Below are 23,598 nucleotides of genomic sequence, written 5' to 3' on the forward strand. Positions count from 1 at the left end.
GCTGTGTCCTCTCCTCACTGAATGGCACCTTTGTCCACTAACATGCCCTAACCAGAACCTGGGCGTTATCCTCTCCTTCATTCCTTACTTCCAACCAATCACTGAGTACAAATCTTAGTTTCTGGAGTTTTCCTGAATTCTTTCCTCACTGTCACCTTTCTTGTTCAGGCCCCCTGTAACGTCTGGATTTATGAATTACAACAGCCTTGTCTCCTTTCCTTCACTCATTCCCTAAGCTGCAGCCAGAAAGTGATCTTGCTTCAGGGCAGATCTGATCATGTGACTCCCTGATTTAAGGTCCTTCAGGGATTTCCCACTGCCTTCAGGATAATCTTCAGACTCTTTCAGAGCCTTATAAGGTCTGGGAGAACATGCTTCCTTTTAACCCTTCACTGTCACTTGTGACTCTCCTCCAGCAGGCTCAGCCACCATCAGCTTGGAAAGCCAGTCGACTTCAGAGGTTGGGCTTGGTCTTATTAGAATTAACCAGACTTAGAGTCAACTTTCAGCCCCACCATTCACTAGCTGTGTGACCTAGGGCAAGTTGTTTAATTCTCTATGCCTTCATTTTTTCTCATCTGTAAAACAGAAATAATATCTGACTTCTAGGGTTTTCATGAGAACTGCATTTTGAATAAATAGTGGTGCTGGTGGTGATGACCATTAATCCCCCTGATTATGCCATGCTTTTTCCAGCTTCTGGGTCTTTGTACATGTCATGCAGATTCTTCTCCCCCACTGCCTGCATATTTTCTCCATCCTTCAGATCTTAGTTTACATGCCAGTCTCTCTGGAAAATCTTTGATCTTCCATCCTAGATTTGATGTACATCTTATGTGCTTTTTAGCAGTGTTTCTCAGTCTTGGCACTATTGACAATTTGGGCTGCATAATTCTTTGTTTCTTAGGTTATCCTCCATATTTTAGGATGTTTAGCAGCATCTCTGGCCTCTACCCACTAGATTCCAGTAGCACACCCCTCTCCCCCAATTTCTGACAACTGAAAATGTCTCCAGACATTGCCAAATGTCCCCTGGGGTTGGAGGATTGCACCTTGTTGAGAACCACTCTTTATTAAAGCCTTTATCAAAATGTATTGTTACTGTTTATTTGTCTGTATCTTTCATTAAACTTTAAAATCTCTGGCAGGGAGGAACATATCCATCTTGTTCACTATGAAATCCCTAGCATCTTGCATAGTGCTTGGTGTGTAATAGGGACTCAGTAAATATCCACTGACTATGGGAATTGCAATCTATTTTCTCACTAACACCCTAGAATTCCTGTATTCTTTCTAGTTTACTCACTTTGCCAGTGTCCAGTGAAAGTTAAGCCCAGTCACACTTTTTTTTCTATTGCTGCTTTCAGCCTATCAAGCACGGCTGAAGAAAGCTATTTAAGAAAGCCCGGGAACAAATTCCACAGGAGATAATCCTGGTTGCCTTCAATGGGTATAGGTGCTGTTTAGCAATTCTTTTTTTGCAGTTAACTCCCTTATCTATAGACAGGAACTCCACTCTTCCCCTCCCCAACTCTACTCTTACCACCTCACTCTCAGTAGATGACCCACTGTATTGAGATCACGACCAACTGACAAGAGCCTCTTCAGCACCTCCTCATCCCTCAAATGTGTCTTCTACTCACCTTTTTCTTGTGCATCTGGCCCCCTTACTTCCCAGGATGGGTCTCTTTCTCTAAGTTCTTGATATCTCCTACTTCTCGGGTTTTGGGCCCTGAGCCGTTTGTCATCACGTCTTTCTTGTGTCTTCTGTCCTTCCGTCTTCCTCATCCTATTTTTCTTCCTCATCCTATCTGCAGCTGTTATTCTTGTTTGAACAAACAAAGAGCAGCCTGCCCTTGATCAGCTTCCACTTAACTTGCTGCCATCTCACCATCGTTTCACTGGCAGACCTTTTCGAACAGGCCTCTACCCTTGTCACTTTCTGTTCACTTCTGAACACATCGCAGTCGGGCTTTCAACAAACTGTGTTCTGATTTCCTGCGGCTGAATGCTCATGGAGTGGTCCCCAGTCACATCTGGATTACTAAACCCAGTGAGCTCATCTCATTCCTCAGTTGACTCAGACTCTGCAGTTGTGCAAGCCATTAACTGTCCTATCGTAACGTATCATCCCTTTCTCGTGATTTATCTGATATTTTACTCTTGTGGGTCCTCTTTATATTGCTCCTCTCTACTCCTCTCAAGTCTCTTTTCACTTTTTTTCCACAAGCCTTTAATGCAGACTTTCCTCCGAGTCAGTTCCTCGCCTCCACCCATGTTGCGCTGGTTTCTGGGATCCATTCTCTCCTCTCGTGGCCAGACCGTCACCTTCATTTGAACACTCCTATGTTATGCCTTGAGCTCTGATAGCTCTCCCGAGCCTCAGGCCTACATTTCTTGCTGCTACTAGACCTCTTTATATGGATGATTTGCCACCAGGATCTGAAACTCTGCACAAGCAAATTATTAATTTTCTCCACCTTCCTGTCCACCACTCCTTTTCCTTCTACCATTTTCTGTATTATCTTTTTCAGACAATGGCATCATCGTCTTACCAACAGCCCTGGTCTGCATCCTTTAAAATATCTTGGCTCCTCCCTATCTCTCAGTCTCTACATCCAGTCAGTTACCGAGCTCTCCCTCTCTCTTCGGAGTCCCTTACTGAGCTATGCCTGCCCTCCATTCCTCTGAGTAGATACTCTTATGCACCCTGTGCAGACTGTTGCAATAGCCTTCTAATTGGTGTCCCCCGGGTCTCTTCCAATTGCAGCATATCTTTCACCTTGCAGCCAAAGTCTTCCTGAAGTGTCGATTTGCCTGTTCAGGTAGCTCTCCTCTTGCAGTAGAATGAACGACAGATTCCTTAGCATGGTCTTCCAGATCTTTCACAGTGTGGCCCCAGTCTAACTTTTCTAGCCTTATCTTTTACTACACTCTTTAATATAATCTCTGCTATTTCCAGAACGTGACCTACAGTTGACCATTTGAATTTGTTAACGCTATATTTTCTGCACTGTATTTATCTGTGAAATATCTATTCAACCGATGAGGCTCAACTCAGCTAGCAGTCTTCTTAGAAGTTTCCCCAGCCCCTTCTGTCTGAATCTTGTTTAATCTCTTCATCCTCTGTGTTCCTGCTGATGCTGTGTATAATTCTGGTAGCTGTTTACGTAGCTCGCTCTACTAAAAGACCTTAAAAGTCAGGTCTGTGACATCTATCAGTGTATTCCCCACATGGCTGTTTACATATTAACTGCACAGTAAATGGTTGTTGAATTAAAGTCAGTTATTAACTTTACGTAGTAATGTGAATTTTAGTAATTAGTGATTTTAAAAATTTAACAGTTAAGAACTAGAGAGGCTATTGTGTATTGTGAATCCATAGAATTTTTCACTGGACTAGTAATAATGCAAGGATGGAGTGCTAGGCAGTTTACAAAATGCAGTGCGTGTCTAGTAGTTTTTATCTCTAAGGTATGGTAAAGCACATTAGGAATTTTGCTTTCTGAGAGTAAAAAGTGAGATGGCATACATATTTTAATTTTAGAATCAAACACTTGATTACTGGGCTATGTAATGGTTACTTTGTTCTTATAGTTCCTTGACATTTGTTGCCATCTAGTGTCCACTTTGCACATTGCATGCTAAGGAAGCAGAAGGAATTTTTTTGTATTATGTATTTATATTTATAGTGGCAGTAGAAACACCTGAGGATTTTATAAGAAAATAAATTTATAACATAAGAAAGTTAGAATGCCAGACATAGAGTCAGTTGTGAAACTACCTTGGATCAAATGCCTACTCTGCCGCTTTCCAGATCTGTGATCTTGGGCAAATTATTTACTGTCTCAAAGCCTGTTTCTTCAACTGAGTGATAGGAACCACTTAAAATTTAGTGAAGGGCTTAAATAAATTAATCCTTGTATAAATAAATCAATCCTTATAAGCCATTTAGTAAAGTATCTGGCAAGTAGTAAGAGCTCAGTAAATGTTTTTGTTTATCTTTGAAAATTGCAAGTCGTTACAACAGGGGATAATATTAAAAGAGAAAAAAAAATAACCTGGGAATAACTGAGGGTGGAGGAGTAGACGCTCCTGCAGCGATGCCTTGGGAAAGCTACAAGATGCCAGGTTAAGCAGGCCTGAGACCTGCCTGCTTCTGTTTGAAGGGAAATGTTGACTTCGACATGAGGTTACCACAAGCATAATCTCAGATGAGATAACCCTCTGAAGAGTTTTTAAAAAATACCAACCTGGTAGGTTGAATAAATGTCCCCAAAACTTTTTTTTCCTTTTTAAGTATCCAAATTATGGTTTTTCTTGGACTACAGCAGAATCAGAAAGGCAAGAATTAGAAAACTGGAAAGAAAATCAGAAAAGCATTGTGTATTTGATTGCAGGCACAGTCATAGTAAATAATGCTTCTTGATACGTACAATATCTGCCACAAAACAAAACAAATTATAAATATCTTGAAAATGGGAGGTAGGGATAGACTGACTGATAGGTTTCCAGTAAGCAAGAGTTTATAAGTTAAAAATCAATATTATGCATTATTCATAAGTTAAAATGTGTTGATAATCATTTTTATTTTGTGGGCTTTATTTCATAAAAATAAAAACATTTTCATAAGTTTTTAAGTTTACATTCACAAGTATGAACTCTGTATTTCTCATAAGATCTTTAATTCTTTAATCATGAATTCTTCTATCACAAGGATTTCTAGGAACCTAACCCTAGCAGTTGAGAAGGACTTTTATATGTCCTAAAATAGTTTTCCTATTTTAAAAATTGAGTTGACTAGACATAAATTTGTTTTGGAAAATGTTTTGACCCCATTAAGATAATAATGTATACTTCTTGGTTTAATAAAACTAGGACTGGGAATATCAAGGCCAATAAATTATGTTTTGAAAATGGTGTTAATGTGGCCAGCATAGAATGACCACAAATAAAGAAATTTCCTGGAAGAGAGAAGGTCTTTTATGGATTGAGTCTACTAGGTGGGGAGAAAGTGTAATTCCTCAACTTCCCAAGACCTACAAGCATTTCCATCAAGAAAGGGGCTGCACTCCAGGAAAGAGAGAAGCCAACACTTTGGGAATTCTAGGGAGAAATGGCAGCCACAGGCCCCAAATTGGCTTGATCACCCATGAAGATCTATCAGTTAGTGGTAATTGACCATTGACTGACCTAGCCTTGGAGAATTCAGTTATTCCTTTACTGCATGGTTAGATGAGTATGATCAGGGATACTGAGTCAGCTGGGATTCTAGAAAGTAGGAGAGGGAGCCGTAGAATTAAAAGGAAAAGCTTTAATGGAAATAGTGTATAAATATTTGTTTAGTAGAACCAAATATTCTAGTATGTGAGGTCCATTATAAGAGAGATATCTTTAGAAAGATTAAACCACTTTTCTAATTCCAAGTGTTATTAAATCTTAATATTCTCTTCATTGTGGCTGGGCGTATGTATTAAAATCAAAACGAATAGAAGTTAAATGCTGTTTTATGATACGGAGTCATTGGTCACACACCAAGAGAAGTCCATAACCAGTTTTTAATGTAGTGTCTTCATTCATTGTTTCATTACTGCTTTCATACTTCCTTCATCATTGGGGGTGGCTAGTCCAAGTAGAGAGAAGGCCACCGACAAACCAAGGCCTCAGCGGTGGCTGTGTTTCAGCGCTTTCTCTCATCTTATCTCGGCATCAGGCCTCCTATCCTGTCAGGATCCTTTACTGTTCCCAAGTTGACTGCCTTCTTTGGATTGATTCTTTTTATTCCCATAGCCTGATCTTTAGATCTGCAGCAGTCCCTTCCACTGTTCCTATAGTTAATAATGTTAGCTCTGAGTCTTCGTTCAATTAAAAACCTTCTGATTGGGTATATTGGTTTATAGTCAATGATCATTTTATTCTTTCTTGCCAATAATAGTCATTATATCAGCAAAAGTTATGAACATATTTTAGGTTCATATAAAATATTTTTCACAAGAGCAATTATATTCTGAAGCACGAAAGTCTCTAACTCATAATATTTCAAGCTCCTAGGGCTTAAATTATAGAAAAATTATGCTTTTTCATTTCTTTTAAAATGTTCTTTTCCAGGCATTCTCATCTGGAATTGGACTCGGGACTGACTCCCTAGGAGAATCATTTTTAGTCATCGTATTTCCTTATCTGTTAATCTGACACAATTGAATTTTACCCCCATACTTTGTGCCAAGGAGTACAGAAACTTTTGAGAAGAGTTTACAAGAAATTGGAGTTTAGTGCTTTCCAGAGGAAGAGAGGAAAATTCATATATCCTAGACATTTGTCTGTATTTATTATTGCTTTCACCAGAGAGAAGCATGGCTATACATGAAACTTATAGTGCTTACTGAGACAATTTCTGTCTCTATTAATAACAAAAGTGACTGTCAAATTTATAATTACACAGTATGTAAGTCATAAGAGACTTGAGTTTCTTGCTACCAATTCAAGGGAAAATAGAGGTTGGGTGAGGGAGATATTGTAGATTAGAGCCACTGGGATAAAAACTAAGACACCATAGAATGATTCAGATTTTCTGTGCTAAGCACTTTAATTTTATTGGGACTTATTTTTAAACTGAGATTATTTTAAATCTATTTATCATTTAAAGTGTTCAAATAATTTTTAAGCATGAGCAAATGAAAAATCAGTTAAATTTAGTACTTATATATTTCTTGTGTATAAACATGATATATAACTGAAAATGCTAGAACACTTCCTTTTTCTGATCCCCTTTTTTATAATTCTGATTTATCAGTGGCTCTCATCAAAGTGCACTACCTGAATTTTGTTAGTTGATAAATTAATATAGCCTTAATTATGAAAATTGAAATATCTGAACACATGTAGTATCTGAATACTGTTTTAGATTAGTAAGTGGTGTTAAGAAATAGAAAATTATTCTACTTGACTTTATAGTGTGTTTTAACTATTTTAAACAAAATTAAAACTTAATTGTCTCGTTTTCCCTTTATTTTTCCAAATTCTAAGCTCCATTTCACTGTCTGTTTCTGGCAGGCTTTAATCCAGTGTGAGCAGTTGAAGAGTGAACTGGAGAGGCAGACCGAACGACTTGAAAAAGAGCTTGCATCTCAGCAAGAGAAAAGGGCCTCTGAGAAAGAGATGATAAAAAATGAAATAACAAAAGAAAGGGAGGACATGGCGTCAAAGGTACTTAAGGATCCAATTTGTTACCCACATTGCAGAAGAAATGTTTGTGCTGATGTCATTGATGATTCTATAGGCTGCAATTCTTGAATGAAGTTTAAATTTTAAAACCTTGTAAGTAGTCAAATTTCTTATAACTTAAAGCTCATAAAAATTTTCTATTTTTCCATATATTTCTCAGTAAAAGTGATATTCCCTGACCCTTCCAGATAAAATAATCCATTAGATTCCATCATATGAAATTGTGAAATTTACTTTAATCCTGTCGTTTCGCTTGATTCTGTCTCTCCTGTTGGTCAGAGGGGAGCGGGTGCCCTGCAGATATCCAGATTTTATTTCTACCTTGGCTAAATCAAAGACAGATGACTCCCCTACTTCATGCCCACTCCCAAATTAGACTTGCAGAAAATAAAACACTTACAAGAAACCAAGTAACCAAGAAAAAGTGATTATGTACCCTGTACAAATAGGTTCTTACAAATTTCAAGATGAATAATGACCATAACCAGATGAATAAATGGAAGGGAGAAATTAAAGGCGAAAGGAACAGAGACCATGAAATGGGCAGTGTTTGAAAACAGTAACAAACTGGAATGTGGGAGTGTGGCAGTCACAGGACCCATGAGGTTCCCTCATGAAGTTTACAGACTAGTGGGAGAGGTAGACATTAAACGCTTCCTTCCGTAAATGAGTTTTTAATTACCACTGTGACAAAGGCATGAAGGTACAGTATAGCATACTGTGAGAAGGTATAACAGGTCAATGTGACCCAGTCTGGGCAGTCATGAAAGACTTTCCTGAGAAGAGATTTTGAAAATGAGTCTCCAAAGGGTTGAGTAGAAGCCGTCAGGTAAGAAGTTGAGATGATGAGTTTCAAACCCAGGAAAAAAATACCCCCAAGACTCTAAAGGTGGAAAGTATCGTACTTCCTAGGAATTTAGAGAAGGCCAGGTGGCTGGAGCGTAGGAAGTGAGGGACAGAATAATGGGAGATGAGTTTGGAGAAGTGTGCAGGGACCAAATCATGAATGGCCTTAAAATCCAAGTGAAGGATGTTAAACTTTATCCAAAAAGTGTTGGAAAGCCATTGAATGGCTTTAAATTGGGCAGTGTCGTGATGGCATTTATATTTGAGGAAAATCGTCTGTCAAGAGATTGGAAGGAGAAGCAGAATAAATGCCTGGAGATCGGGTGGGAGGGAATTATGGTAGTCCAGGTGGGAAGGGATGGTATCTTGGACCTATTTTTTGTTGACTATTTCAAATCACTGTTAGTCCCCTCACATTCTCTGCTGTACCGCTTTTCCTCTCATTCTCAGCAGACAGTCTTACTTACCTAATGAAGAAAATTGAAGCCATTAGGTGATAACCACTTCAACTATTTATTTTCCCCCTCACCTCTGGCTCAAAGTAAACTTTGACCTGCATCCCAACCCTGTCAGAATGGGAGAGGCGTAATCCTGCTTCTTTTCCCTTGCTCTGGATCCCGTCGTCGTCCACCACCTCAGGGCCCTTGTTCCATTTGTTCCCCCTCCCTTCTGAATCTTCAGCCTTTCCTTCCCTACAGCCTCTTCCTTGTCATCAGGAAAATACTCTCAAATTCCTCCCACCTGTTGAAAGAAACAATCTCTCAATCTTGGCTACACAGTAGTTCCGGAAATCTCATTGCCCAGTCTGCACCTCAAACCACTTATGTGAAGCTGTCTGGGGGCAGGATCCAGGTATCAGTATTGTTTAAAGTTGCCCAGGTGAGTTCAGTGTGCAGCCAAGGTTGGACGTCACCTCAGTAGTTCCATTTCCCTCCTTTCTCTTCCCCTTAACAGTCAAGTTTCTGGAAAGATCCATCCCTATGTGCTGCCTTTATTTTCCCATCTCCCATTCACCCTTCAGCGACTGCATTTCAGCTTCTGTGCCCACGGTCAATGAAGTTACACTGCTATGTTTGCTGAAGACGTCCTTATGCTATTTTTAGGGAATATTTTTAAGTTTTTATTCTCCATAAAAGATTCTCTTTCCTTAATTTCTCTGAATCTCTATTCTTGATTTGGGAGAATGACGGTGTGTGCTTTTTAAGTTACTCTGAATTTCAAGTGCCTTTGAGACAATGAAAGACACTCATCCAGAAAGCAGCTGTCGAAGGCTCTAGAGTTTAGCAGAGAACTTTAGACTTAGTGTCTTTAGCACTACTGTGGCTTTCATTTCATATATGGTATCAATTCCTAAATCTTTAGCTCTCTAGTGAGCTCCCAAACCAGCTTCCCATCTTTCCCCTTGCAGGGGAAGCGCTTGCTGTCACCCTTGTCTCCCTCTCTCCCTCGCCCTATGCATCATTTAGTCACCCAGTTCTAGAGAGTCAGACCTCCAGGAGTTTTACATTGCCCTGTCTCTCCATCCCACTGCTATCTGTATCTGACCGTGGATGATTCCTATAGCCCCAGTGGTCTCCTCGCTTCCAGTCTCACCTCTTTCTCATCTGTTCTCTAAACCACAACCAGGGTGATCTTTCTAAAATGCATATGTCAACATGTCAGTCTCTTGCTTTCAAATCCTTTCATGTCTCCCTGCAACCACTTGGATAAAATTTAGATCCTTAAGTGTAGCATTAAGTTTCTATATTTTTCTTCCTCTCTTTGGCTCTCCAGTCTCACCTCCCTTCACTTTTCTTGCACTTCCTCAAACATACCAACATGCCAATCTGCCATACGTTTTTTCATTTCAGGATTTTGCTTGTGCTTTGCCCCTTGCCTAGAGGAATCTTCCTCTGCCCTCTCTGACTGACCCTCCAGAGTTCTTCTTCATACCACATCCTCTCACAAGCTCCCAAAGATAATGGGGAGCCTCTCCTGTGGGCCCCCATAATTTAGTGGATTGCAAATTCTTGTTGAATTGTCTGTCTCCTCTCATTTACTATGTGTCCCTTGAATGTGTGGTCTGTTAACATCCTCATTGCTTGGCACAACCCTCTCACAAAAACGTGCTCAATAGATATTTGTTGAATAGATGATTGTCATACAAGGGGAGGAAGCAAGGCCCTGTGCCATTGGAGAGGTCTGACTCAAATGCCGAGAATTCAGAGGGTCCAAACAGATCCCTGTCTGCAAGAGATCATGGAAGGCTTTGTGGAGAAGGTGGGGTTTTAGCTGAGCTTTGAAGAATGAGTAGGATTCAGAAATGCAGAGTATGGGGGAAGGAATGCTGGCTCTCACCAGCATGAATAAGGTGTGAAGGGAGGTAAAGTTGTGAACTGTGTTCTGTGTCAGAGAAAATGATATCAATAGCAAAGACCAGCTATTGTTCACACCCAGGAGATTTTTATTATCTGGGTTGTTTAGTGGAAAGCTTTTGCCTTGCTGAGTAGTTATAAAAATATGTAGATGAGCATTCCTGATAAGAAAGAACAAAGGAAGGCTGAAACGTGCCAGGCAGCGCTCCAGGTGCTTTCATATGTAACAGAACGTCTTTCTCATCCTGCCAATTATTTCATGAATAAAGGTGGCAACAGGTACACAATGTTTTTCTGAGTCTGAGTCGTTTGGCCCCCAGTAAGCCCTGGCTGACATTTGTTGTCTGAATGAAGAGCTGAGTGTGGCCCCAGCACTGAGACAAGTGCTCTCACAGGATGTGGCAGAAAGCGGCCTTCAGAGTAGTAAAAAAAGGGAGTTGACAGGATTAAGCTAGTTTTGAAAGTACCTAATATAATACCTGGCTTCGAGTGGGCATTTAGTAGATTTTAGCTTGTGGCGATTATCGTTCTTACTCTAGAGAAAGAGAGAAGTAGCCTACTGGACGGAGTTCCTGGAACTTCGTGTTAGTGAAAGCAGACAGATTTGAAAATAAAGCACAGCTTTACTTTTTATTTATTAGCTCAAATGAATTTGGGCAAATTACTTAATTTTCTGAACCTTCTTTTTTCAACTGAAAATGAATCCCATATAATTCCTTCTTTAAGGAGATTGAAAGAGAGACAGTCTATCCGCTGCCCAGCACAGGACAGTAACGTTAATGCGCCCCGACACTGGGGTGTCTGTACTCTGTGCTAGAACGAGGACCACTGCTTTCCTAGCAATGAGGAATGCGTGCGGGACTTCTAGATTTTCTTCCTTTCTTTTTATTATTTTTACTTCTTTCCTTTCTTCTTACTCCTTCTTCTTAAATTTCATTTGTGTGGAAAGCTCTAGAACAGATGCCTTCTACCCAGACAGATTTTGAGCCATTCCGCCACAAACAGTACCTGCTGTGAGTTTGTTTGTTATCTTCAGTCATGGTCCTTGGCTGCACTGAGCCCCTAGGTTTGCTGGTTCAATCAGTCATCCATCCTGTCTTTATTGAATGCCCCGAGGCCCACACGTTTTCTCAGTGGGCTCCCTTGATAGTAGCCCATCACTTGAATCCTTAATTCTTGTTCCTCTTGTATAGGGAGGACTGCCTTTCACCATGCTTAGAACACTAGGGACTGCTCTTGTGTAGAGATTTCTATCAGGCTTTCCCAACTGGGGTGTCCTTGTCTCTTGCTGCCCCTGTCAAAGTTTAAAGGACTTAGCTGATGTCAACGCCCTGGACATCCAGCAGTGTTGCAGCTGTCTGTGTTACTTCTGTCTTTGCAACAGATGTGGGTGGAGAAGCTCCTGTGGTGTAATGTTGACTTCCAGATGGTGGGCATGGGGAAAAAGAAGGTATGACAGCAGGAGAGGAGGCCTCAGGAAGTGGGTGACAGGAGGGAGCAGACAGGTAGTGGGCAGAGGAAAGAAATGATAGGTGGCAGAGGGGGGAATCATATGGAAAGAGTGCGATTTGTTACATGCTTTATAATAGAAACTGACTCAGAATTCACAATTAGCAAAATAAATGTCTGTGTATTTACTTCAAAAACCACACAATGTTACTATGTTTACCATAGCATCTATCTCCACATACAGTATGATTTTTAGTAGCTGGTAATTAAAGTTTGTTGCTGTTGCGTGGTTCCAGAAGAGCTATGATTACACATTCATAATACAGAGACTCATGAACTTGAATTTTTAAATTAAGGAAATTAAATTAATATTTTTGATTTGTTACGTTTAACTTCTTTTGACCTTTAATTTTAGGTTCAGATTGCACTATGCATAAGGATAGTTCATAGCTTGATATCAATAAAAGTAATTTAATTGCAAGTTAAATTTGTAGCCAAGCTTTTGATGATAAGAAGTACATGTAAACAACTATAAGTCAAATATACAATTCACAACCCCCAGAAAAGTTAATTAATACATCTACCTTCTAAATTAGAAAATAGCTACCAGGGCCCTTTTCTTTCTTTCTTTTTTTTTTTTTTGAGGAAGATTAGCCCTGAGCTAACTGCTGGTAATCCTCCTCTTTTTGCTGAGGAAGACTGGCCCTGAGCTAACATCCATGCCCATCTTCCTCTGCTTTATATGTGGGATGCCTACCACAGCATGGCTTTTGCCAAGCGCTGCCATGTCCACACCTGGGATCCGAACCGGCGAGAAGTGGAACATGCAAACTTAACAGCTGCACCACCGGGCTGGCCGCAAGGGCCCATTGTTTTTGTAAGTGTCAACTTTAGCTAGTTATATAATTCAAAGGCAGTCTTGATTTTTATCACAAACTTTTAGTTATTGATTTCAGTTGTAAAGTTGAATTCAAGGGCCGGCCCCGTGGCCAAGCGGTTAAATTCATGCGCTCAGCTTTGGCAGCCCAGGGTTTCGCTGGTTCAAATCCTGGGTGCGGACGTGGCACTGCTCATCAAGTCACACTGAGGTGGCGTCCCATATGCCACAACTAGAAGGACCCACAACTAAAGATACACAATTATGAACCAGAGGGCTTTGAGAGAAAAAGGAAAAATAAAATCTTTAAAAAGAAAATTTGAATTCATACCCATGTCAGTGTACAATGGTAGATTTCAACTATTACTATTATTATTATTAACATTATTATTATTTCAAATTCATTGCCAGGTCTTGTTTTAACAGATTAAAAACTGATAGATTTGGTCTGGTGTGAGGTAGCATTTCTTCTTCATTTTAAAACTACTACTACAAATAAGAAATTAAGAGCCTAGAAAAATTTGGCTTACTGGAGCAGAGTGAAATGTAATTGCAAACAAAAAACTATAAAGGTTAAATCTCAGATCTAGAAGGCATTTCTTAACCCTGAGAAGAAAAACTAAGAACCTGATCTCCACAGAGTCCCTCAGAAAAGCTATTTCTTCTAATTGTTCATTCATCAAACATTTGGGTACCGCTTGAGGAACTTGACCTTGAGGAACTTCTAGTCTAATGAGGAAACAGAGAACTAAAAACAGTGTGAGAAGAGGCTGGGGTGTGATAGAGGAAGAGTCAAAGTCTGACACCACCAGGACAGCACGGGCAACGCTCGATGAGAATGAAGGCCGTCTGCAAGCAGCAGGCGAGACCACCCAGTGCACGCTAGCTGGGTATCCACGGGGCACAGTACGGGGCTCCTATTTTGTGTTAGGAGCTGGAGGTCAAAGAAGCCTTCGCGGAGGAGACGAGAGGACGACTGAGAGGAATCAGGGATGGCCGATGATGGGTGGGCCGGTGAGGTTTTACCAACACAGGGAGCTGCAGAGAGCCGCCTCCTGGTTGGTGGCGGGTGAGTGGCTGCAATTCATAGAACAGCAGTAGCTCTCTGTAAAGACACCTGCCCCTCCAGCTCTCACAGTCCGTCCTTCTCTGCCCTCCCTGTGGGACAAAGGTTTAAGAGTCGTCTGATTCCTGGACATCTCCTCGGAAATATATTCATGTCAATCTCTGTCATAATTTCAATAGGTGTCTGACACCTGTCACCTTAGGGTTTCAACTAAAACTTTGATTTTTATCATCTTGATAAATGTTTTCCAAAATGAGGGTAGAGACCAGGGAATGAATAGAAGGGAATTACGTGTTTAAGTCAGGGCTGGTCAGTGAGTTGAGGATATAGAGAAACAGACTTACCAAATCCACAGAGAAATGACTTGCAGACAGCCCTGTGGCCATGCTGAGGCTCTATTAATTCAAGACATTTCTAGTATTTATTTTGTCAAATGACATTATCATTTAGGACTTTTATTCCCTCTTACAGATGTTGACCCTGTCTCAGAATATTGCCCAATTAGAGGCCCAGGTGGAAAAAGTTACAAGAGAGAAGATTTCAGCTGTTAGTCAACTAGAGGAAATTCAAAACCAGCTTGCTTCCCAGGAGATGGATGTCACAAAGGTACAAAGAGATATTTTAGTTTAATAATTGCGTAAATATTTTCTTTGAAAAGACTTTTACTAATGTACAAAGCTCAGAAAGAAGTTTGGGGGAGAAAAGTTTTGTTACTTGAAGATAATAAAAGTCCACGTAATGGTCACTCAGCAAACATTTACTCAGGATCGGCAGGCTCTCTCTGGGTGCTGCAACCACAGAGGTGAACTGGACACAAATAATGTCCCCAAGAGCTGACGGGTTAGTGACTGAGATAGACTTGTAAATAAGTTTTTTTACTTTAATTTTTCAACATTTGATGAAGCTTGTATTTCTAAATTAGTTGATTAGGAGTAATTTTTGCCACAGGTTTGTTCCTCATGGTAATACTGAAAGACATATATTTAGAACATGAAAAGTCTGCTTAACATAAAAAATTCTCCACCTCTCATTGCTTTTCAGATTTAGTCTCTAAAATCAAGATTCTAATACTACCACTTCTTATTTTATTGGTCCTTAAATTTATAGTTTAAAATATCACAGTGTCTGCGTTATGGATGTCACAAACTTGTGAACCCAGAACTAAAGTGTTTCCTGGTCTTCACTGGCTAATGTAAGATACATATGTAAGAAACACCAGAAGTTCATGTACATTTCAGTAATCACTTACAACTAAGAAACTAATTATGGGCATGCATGATGTAATAAATTAAATCAATTTATTTTACACCAATACATACACAGATAATTTTGTTTAAAATATATACTCTTTTCATATTGCATTTTACTTCTCAACATATTTGTCTAAATTTTGACACATTTTTAATTCCTTTGTGGCTTTATAATTTAGTAATTAAAACTGGCTTTAACGTGGGCTAGGAGAGGGAGGCTATCTTTTCTTTTTTTTCTTTGAGTTTCTATAATTGTCCATTTGCTTTCTAAAATTCAAGCTAGCTAGTGTAGAAGTTTTGAAATAACCATATATGTCCATATAGTTGATATGTTTTTGTGGAGATAGGAGTGGAAGTAATGGAATGGTGAGAAGGAAGAGGTAATTAACCCAGGTTTATGAGTGAAAGCTCTAGCAACAGTCTTCAGCTCATCGTAGGGAGAGAACTCTCGGCTGGCACCTGGGACGCTTTGTCTGTAGAGCTGTCCAGAGGGCTCAAGTGTCGGAAGAGTGCCGTGAGGTTGCTTCCATCCTCGAGATAAAGTAATTCTAGTTCAATTCGATTTGTTGATTTATTATAGATGGAATTTAAGTGTTGCAGATAACTTAGCAAATTCCAAACTGAAAGTAGTAAGGCAAGGGAACTTTAAAATTAAGGGATAAAATAATTTTAAATAGGACCTAATGTTTAGACATTTATTTTGTAGAGTAATTTTGTATTGCCATTGGGTTTTAAACACTATGGTTGTATGATTATTATTTTCTGGTATTATCAATTTGGATTCTTTCATTTCATTCCTATATGTAAATCAAATAGATTGGAGCAGTGAAGAACTAAGAAAGAAAGCAAATTAGGGCCTCTAATTTTTTTCCGTCAATTTTTGAGTTTTATTTAGCTTTAAAATTAATAACGTTTTGTAAATTACTAGTTTTTTTGAAATGAGAAGGATCAACACTTACACATTAAAGGCATTTGAATTTCAAATAGAATTTTTAGTAATTTTGTTCTTTTTCTAACTTTTTGAGGGCCACTGGGGAGAAGCTGACTGACTTCTGTCTTGTTGCTATAACTTTGGAATGTGGATTAGTTTATTTTTAAAAGTATTTTTTATTTGAACATAGGTAATGCATATAGGTTCTATAAGATTCTAATACCTCAGTAATGAACTAATTTCTAAAATTCTAATCATCATTTTTGGAGAAATACCAAAATTGAAAAGTTTCAGCCAAGTATAGCCATTGGATGATACATAATCTTTAAAAATGTGTCTTTGTCGGGGCCGGCCCAGTGGCACAGCAGTTCAGTGCGCACGTTCTACTTTGGCGGCCCAGGGTTCACCAGTTCAGATCCCAGGTGTGGACCTATGCACCTCTGGTCAAGCCATGCTGTGGCAGGCATCCCACATATAAAGTAGAGGAAGATGGGCACAGATGTTAGCTCAGGGCCAGGCTTCCTCAGCAAAAAGAGGAGGATTGGCACAGATGTTAGCTCAGCGACAATCTTCCTCAAGCAAAAACAGGAAAGTTGGCAGCAGATGTTAGCTCAGAGCCAATCTTCCTCGCCAAAAAAAACCCCCAAACCCTAACTGATAAAGTCTTTAAAGGAAAGTTTTATAATGTAGAGTGTCTACTTGTTTAACCATAACAATTTGAATGAATAATAACATACCTTGATATTTTAATTAATACTTTTTATGTAAAAATTGAGATGATAGTGCATTTTGGATGATAATATGCAATTGAAACTACTATCTTACATACAAAATCTTGGACACATTACTTGAATTCCTTAGTTATACACTTCTTTATTTGTAATTTGAAACTGTTAGACTCAATAATCTCTGATATTGCCTCCACATTTTAACAGAATATATTGAATATTCTAATAAAAAATACCATTTCTAAAGAAGTTCTATTGTATTTTATTTATATGACCTCTAGGGGGCACCAAAAGATCTAATTGCTGTCGTTGCCTGGTGAATTCCAGCAGCTATTGATCTAATGTTTGTAATCTAACAGGTGTGTGGGGAAATGCGCTATCAATTGAATAAAACCAAAATGGAGAAGGATGAGGCAGAAAAGGAGTACAGAGAGTACAAAACAAAAGTTAACAGGGACCTTGAAATTAAAGATCAGGTAAGAGTTGCCACAAGCATGAGTGCAGCCATTGAAGACATAACTGACATTCTTTATGAAGTTGATGTGGTTTTATTCCTAAGTCATTTGTTTCTGTTATGTTTCTTCTAACTAATGGAATGATCCAGCTTATACTATTAAAAGGATTTCTTTTATAGTTGCCTAAAATTATCACCTTTCACATGAAATGGTGAGAATACAACTGCATGCATATAAAATTCCAATCTGACAGGTCATAAATATACATTTGGATATGTGTATCTATTACTTATGAAAGTAAAAAAAAATGTTCTAATGCACAGTTTGAACCTAAAATATACATACATAAAGTTCTTGAAAGATGCCAACTTGAATCCAATTTTAAATGAAAAAGTTTAAAATTTGTAAGATGAGATGAGTTGATATGTAAACACATCAATCAAAGTGATTGTTGGCAGAGTGAAACCAGTTTTAACTAAGATAACCATGAATACGTTTGCTTACGAAGCCTAAATACGGTGAAATTAGAAATGTAGGGGAGAAAATGCTGCTTACTTCAATTTCAGTTTGAGCAGATGTTTTATGTTCTTTGTTGAGATCATGTAGATACTCCAATGTTAATTGACAACGTGGATAAAGTTTCTAGAGAAACATTTCTAATAAGCTGACTTTTGATTTTCTGTTTTTAGGTTACAGTACATTGTAGGCATTCATTCTTTATACTCAGTGAAATCAGGTTGATAAATCTATTCAATTAAAATAATAAGACTGAGTTCTCAGTGTCAATGTTTTAAAGAAGTTACTACAATTTAAAAGTAGGTAGCCCTAAGTAATTTTTTTGAAATATATATCTAATTCAAAGCTTTTTATTGTATTTTCCAACATCTTTCCCCTTTCAAGCCAATTAACTCTCTATGCAAATGACTCAAAGATGATCAGGAAAAGCATTGAAAATGGGAGTGACAATGACATTATCAGGGAGTAATAACTGAAATCTCTGGCGCCAAATTAAAATCTAAACAACTAAAATCATATTCTGCCTTTAAACCAGTATATTCAAAGTGTTATAGCAAGTTTCCATTTTCAAAGGACTTTTCGTTATTAACATGTACAAGTAATGGAATTGTGTTATTCTTTCCAGTTGGGGGCGTGCCTGATAGTGGAATTGAAAATCCTTTCTATCAGGGACTGAAGGTCTGGGATTACCAAACCAAACACAGAACTTTCCTTTCCTGGTGCATTATGACTTTTTTTAAAAGGTATCGTCTTGGCGTGCTCATTAGCATTCTTTTGGACCTTTTGTGTTATTTGATAGCATCTGCCCACAACATTTTAGACTAACTGGAAAAATATAGCAAGGAAGTCTCTAAGTTATTTAAAATTACATGATAATGTTCTAGAGAGAAAAAGCACTATGGGAGCAGTATGATCGCAATATCACTTGAAAATGAATAACCTGTGTAGACATCTTTGTAATATTTGTCTTTTAGTGCTGTATCTCATTTTAATTAACTAGTGATGGGTGGCAGGATTTTTAAAAGATCAGTGTTCGTTTGTAAACATTTTCTGCTAAACAGTGAAACATTAACAGTTTTCATAATGGTTTTGAGTGTTGTTTTTAGATAGAGATGTGCCTTTTTAGGAGGCCATAGAGTTAGGAGTAAAACCTCTGAACAGTTACAAATGCGTGTGGTGTGATGTGCCTGTGACCGTTTTTCCTCGGACGGAAGGTGAGGAAATCTTGTAGGTACTCTTTCGAACTGTTTTGTATTGAACAGACAGTTTCAGAAAAGAAAGTGGTGGTGTCTCATTCCGTGGATGGTCTGGAGTGCAAAGTGGCAATTGTTCTTTGGTCTTTCAGCCGTGGCCTGACCTTCTGTCCAGAGGCCCAGAGCTACTTTGCTTGGCCTCCATCTGCACTCCAGAGAGAAATTTACATTTCACTTTTAGAAGCTGGGCGTCGTGAGCATTTATCTAAAATATCTGTAATAATATAAAGTGTGTTTAACTTTAATGTTACATATCATGCAATTCAGAATTACAAGAAGGCTATCTCTAGGTTTACAAATAAGGTGTTCTTTGTAATATAGTCATTTAGTTGGTATTTTTGTTAATCTGACCTCTTGATACAGTTTTAAAGTAGGTGGGAATCTGTGAGGTTGGAATGTGGTGAGAACAAGAGCTTTTTTGATGTATACAAAATAGGGCAAATGGTTGACCACCAAAATCGTTTTCCTTGTGACCTGATCCTTGACTCTAGCACAATGAGAAGGAAAGGTCAGGGAGTCACAATGGCAGTCTCTTCTCCCATTTTCTCCTTTTCTTTTGTATGCTGTGTCGGAACCGACGGGTGGATTACCCTTCCCATCAACTCCTTTGTATCTCTTCAGCTTAGAGAGCTCCTGTCAGCCTCAGAGGATGCTTTTTGCTTCACCCCCATCTTCCCCCCCCCCCACAAAAGAAGACATTTGGTATAGAGGAGAATGAAAAATCTGTGCCTCAATTTTTATTAGACATTTTCTGTAGGCAACAGATACACACACACACACACACTCACTCCATTATGGGAATTTAAAAACATATATGAGGATAAAGAGAATATTATAATGAATTCCCAGATTTCCATCAGCTTCGTCATGTTGCCAGTCCTATTCCATCTATCTCACATTTTTTCTCTCCTTTTTTGTCTTCACTGTTATCTTCATCTTCTTTGTCTTCTTTGACTTCATCTTCTTCTCTATCTTCTCGTCTTCATTTTCCTCTTCCTCTTCTGTTTTCTTCCTCCACTTCTTCTTTTGCTGAAGTATTTAATGCAGATCTCAGACATTATGTTATTTTGTTCATAAAAACGTCAGGGTGCATCTCTGAAGGATATTTTTTTCATAATCACTATGTCATTATCACAGCTAACAATATTAACAGTAATTCTTTAATATCATATAATCCCTAACCCATATTCAAATTTCTTTGACTGTCTCAACAATGTTTGTTTCACAGTTGGTTTATTCAAATTAAGAAAACAGGCATATTTTTGTACATTAGAATGTTATGGTATTACCTTCTTTAATAGGAAATAAAGGGAAATCTTAGAAAAATTTCAACTTTCTCTGTCTACTGTTAGTAAATTTCATATATAGTGTTTGATTATGCTTTATATTTGTAAGGTGCCTCATCATCATTCTAAAGAAATGTGAGTTAATCCTGTGTAGACTATTTGAAGGAAATGACTCCCAAGCAGCAACCCCAATCACCAGTTCCTGAAAGGAGCCCCTTAGAGTCTGAAACTCAAAGCACATAATTCATTTTAGAGCCTTCCGTTGAGACAGGAATGCCGCAGGAAGCCCTGGTGTTGCTGTGCATCACAAAGGTCGGCTGACTCAGAGACGAGTGATGCATAAGTGGAGTTTTCTTTGTCAACTTCCATTTTGGTAGCTGACTCTCAGAAGGTGATTCTTTAGAGCCCCCAACCTTTGATCAGGGCCCAGGGCAAAATGAAAATACAGAGCCCTTTGTTCAAAAAGCAGCAAAAAAGCAATGTTAAAGGTACTAAGGTGTAAAATGTTTTTATTTCTTCTGCAGTCTCTCTGTCTCTCTCTCCACCTGTCATAGTGTTTTTTATTTGCTATCTAATGTCAGGGTGCCTCCAGCACAGGGAGAGTGCAGACTCCCACGGGTGCCACATGACTGGACGTGCACATGGGCCCATGGCTTCTCCATTCTCCCTGCCACCAGCCACAGGACCTACACACCACGCCCCGGCAGAGAGGGGAGGGCATCAGTCTTCCCCATCCCAGATGGTCAGATGGGCAGCCCCCTGGAGATTGCAGCCTCCACCTGGGGACGCACTGGTACCTGGATCAGGGTGGGCAGAGGCTTCACACCGAGTCCACTGAGTGTGCTGTGGTGCTGCCAGTCTGGGGCAGGGATGGTCACCGTCCTGTCCTGCCCTGACATGCTAGGCATGTACATATTCACCCCAACCTTCCCCAGGCTCACATCCATGCTCCTGCCAGGGACAAAGATCAGCAGCAGAACACATGCCACCCTGGGCGGAGGGCAGCAAGGTCACAAGCCAGGGGCTAGGGAGAGGATGCTGAGGGGAACAAGTGTTTTGAGAACTGTGCCCAGGCTGCTGTGAGGCAGTGGAGAAATAAGACCACACACTTGAGCCCGACTCTATTGTCCCGCAGACTTCACTTACAAAACACAGATTCCACTATAAAATCATAAAGGATTTCAAGACACAACCACAGAGCGTGCAACTGCAAGCACAGACCACATGCCCAGGAAGCAACTGTGGTTATGGGGATCAGCAGAGGTTTGGTGCGCCGATGCCCATAGGTATATTCCCGCTTACATGTACAGACACGCCTGCATGTTTAACATGCCCCTGTGTTCTGTGTCCATAAAAGACACTTGGCCAACTGCAGTCCATGGGCCAAATCTGACCTGCTGTCTGTTTTCACACACAAAGTTGTATTAGAACATAGCCACCCCTATTTGTGAATGTGCTGTCTACAGCTGCTTTCCTGCTACAAAGGCAGAGTGGAGGGGTTATGGCAGACACTCCACGGCCCACAGAGACTGAAATATTTACTATGTGACCCTTTACAGGAAAAGTTTGCCACCCTGCCCTAAGTGTGGAAATACAACTGTTAAAGTTTCCCTTGTGTTAGGAGAATGTAGAGGTTTAAGTTTGAAGATTCATCAGTCTTAAATTATAACTTAATGATTTTAGAGTACTTTGCAGTACAGCAAGTACGCCACATCCTGGTCTCTTCATCATCGTATGTCATGGCCAAGTGAGTGTATGACAGGTTCGAGTATCATTATCTTATTAGTGGCATATGGCTTAATAATGGCTTGGATTGGAGTATAGATATAAATAATTAAAAATTGTATATATACAGTTTTTTTAGGTTGGTACAATTTTTTTCAGAGATATGAAGGATTTCTTAGTATCATTAAGTTATGACTTTGGAGATGTGGCTACTATTTAGTAGATAGCTTTGAAGTTCAAAATCACCTGAAGGGGTAATCAAAGCAAATCTTTAAGGATGGAGTACATATACAAAAGAAGGAGATCAGAAAATTTTGGCCAGAAGTATTAGGGCTTGAAAAGATTTGAGGGTTGCTCATCTCCACAGCAGTATCATTTGGCCCTTGAATACTGACATTAAACATGGACTGTATCAACATGGGAATTGTTTTCTCAGTTCAACTAAATTAATTAGGTTGTTGGAAGAAGTGCATCTATTTTGTATGGCTTTGCATAAGGATGAGAGGAAGGCCTGCATGTCCTAAAAGCAAGTCCTATTTAAGGCCAGAGAAATAAGAGCAATGAAGAAAAGTTGAAGACCTGTGCCTTTTTACTTAGAGAAGACTGAAACCTTGCTTCCCTATCCTCAAGGACTTGACAGATTTTTTTCAAGGAGAAAGTTAAATACTTATTTTTTATCTTCAGTATGGAAAGAATAGGAACAAAGTGATCTAATCATAGCAACTGGAAATCACAATAGCCTGAAATAAGAACTTTCTGCCAGTAAGAAGGTTGGAATAGATGGCTGCAACAGGCCACGGGACTCTCTTTCCTGAAATTTTTAGTTTTGAACAGTGGCAGCAATATGCTTTCCCTGAAGACCCAGCTCATGGACCTCTGAGGTCCCCTGTCTTCTATTTGAATCTGGAAACATCCTGGCAATATTTCATTGCCTCTGTTAAAGTGGCTAGTAGTGGCATTTGTCTTTTCTACGTGAGACTTAGCACCTACAGATGACGGTATCATCCTGTTAGCTCTCGCTCTGCTGTGTGTCTGTAGTGCTGTGCACTGTCTTCTGAAGGCTTTGGGAGAACAGAGCAAGAGAATGGACGGCTTCTGAGAGCTAGACTTCAGAGACTTATCCAACTCCCAGTCTCACTCTCTCTCTAAAAAAGGACTGGGAGAGGGGCCACTTGGGCATGCGGTTAGCACATGTAATCACTCGGTCCTGGTGATGACAGAGTCGCTCTCCAGTGTTCTTCACACCCTCCTTCAGTGCTAGAGACTTCGCACATTCCTTTCCCTGCTCCTCACTTATGCAACAGCCGCTGGAGAGGGCTTGGCCTAGCCAGACCAGTGTCCTAGACATGGGAGTGGTAACTAGAAGGCCCAGGTCCTGCCCTTAGGGAGTTTAGATTCTAGCTGAGGGGACAGAGTACACATTTGAACATGCCTTAAAAATTCTTGCAAAGCAGCATATCGACAAGTGCAAATTAATGTAGTGTGAACTTCATGCTGGCTACAACCCACGAGAGGGAGAATCTGGTTCCATGTGTGTGATGCAATAAAGATTTTTTTATAGCATCTTCCCTAAGTATGCCCTAAAGCATTGTTCAGCATACTTAGATAAATTTGTGTTCTTATCACAGCCTAATCAAG

The 23,598-nt window shown here is 39.5% G+C and overlaps 1 protein-coding gene across 14 annotated transcripts in view; it reads left to right on the forward strand.

Moving 5' to 3' along the window:
* Positions 1-23,598, forward strand: part of SDCCAG8 (SHH signaling and ciliogenesis regulator SDCCAG8) — a 223,690-nt gene that overhangs the window by 51,045 nt on the left and 149,047 nt on the right. For all 14 annotated transcript variants that reach the window (XR_011499352.1, XR_011499357.1, XR_011499355.1 and 11 more), the window contains exons 10-12: positions 7,054-7,206; positions 14,288-14,422; positions 17,085-17,201. Coding sequence is in view for 7 of the 14 variants with exons in the window: in XM_014847801.3 (XP_014703287.3) it covers positions 7,054-7,206; positions 14,288-14,422; positions 17,085-17,201 (405 nt within the window). In the remaining 7 variants the exon portion in view is untranslated. The remainder of the gene's footprint in view (positions 1-7,053; positions 7,207-14,287; positions 14,423-17,084; positions 17,202-23,598) is intronic.

Source organism: Equus asinus, chromosome 30 (genome assembly GCF_041296235.1).
Source record: "Equus asinus isolate D_3611 breed Donkey chromosome 30, EquAss-T2T_v2, whole genome shotgun sequence".
NCBI lineage: Eukaryota > Metazoa > Chordata > Mammalia > Perissodactyla > Equidae > Equus > Equus asinus.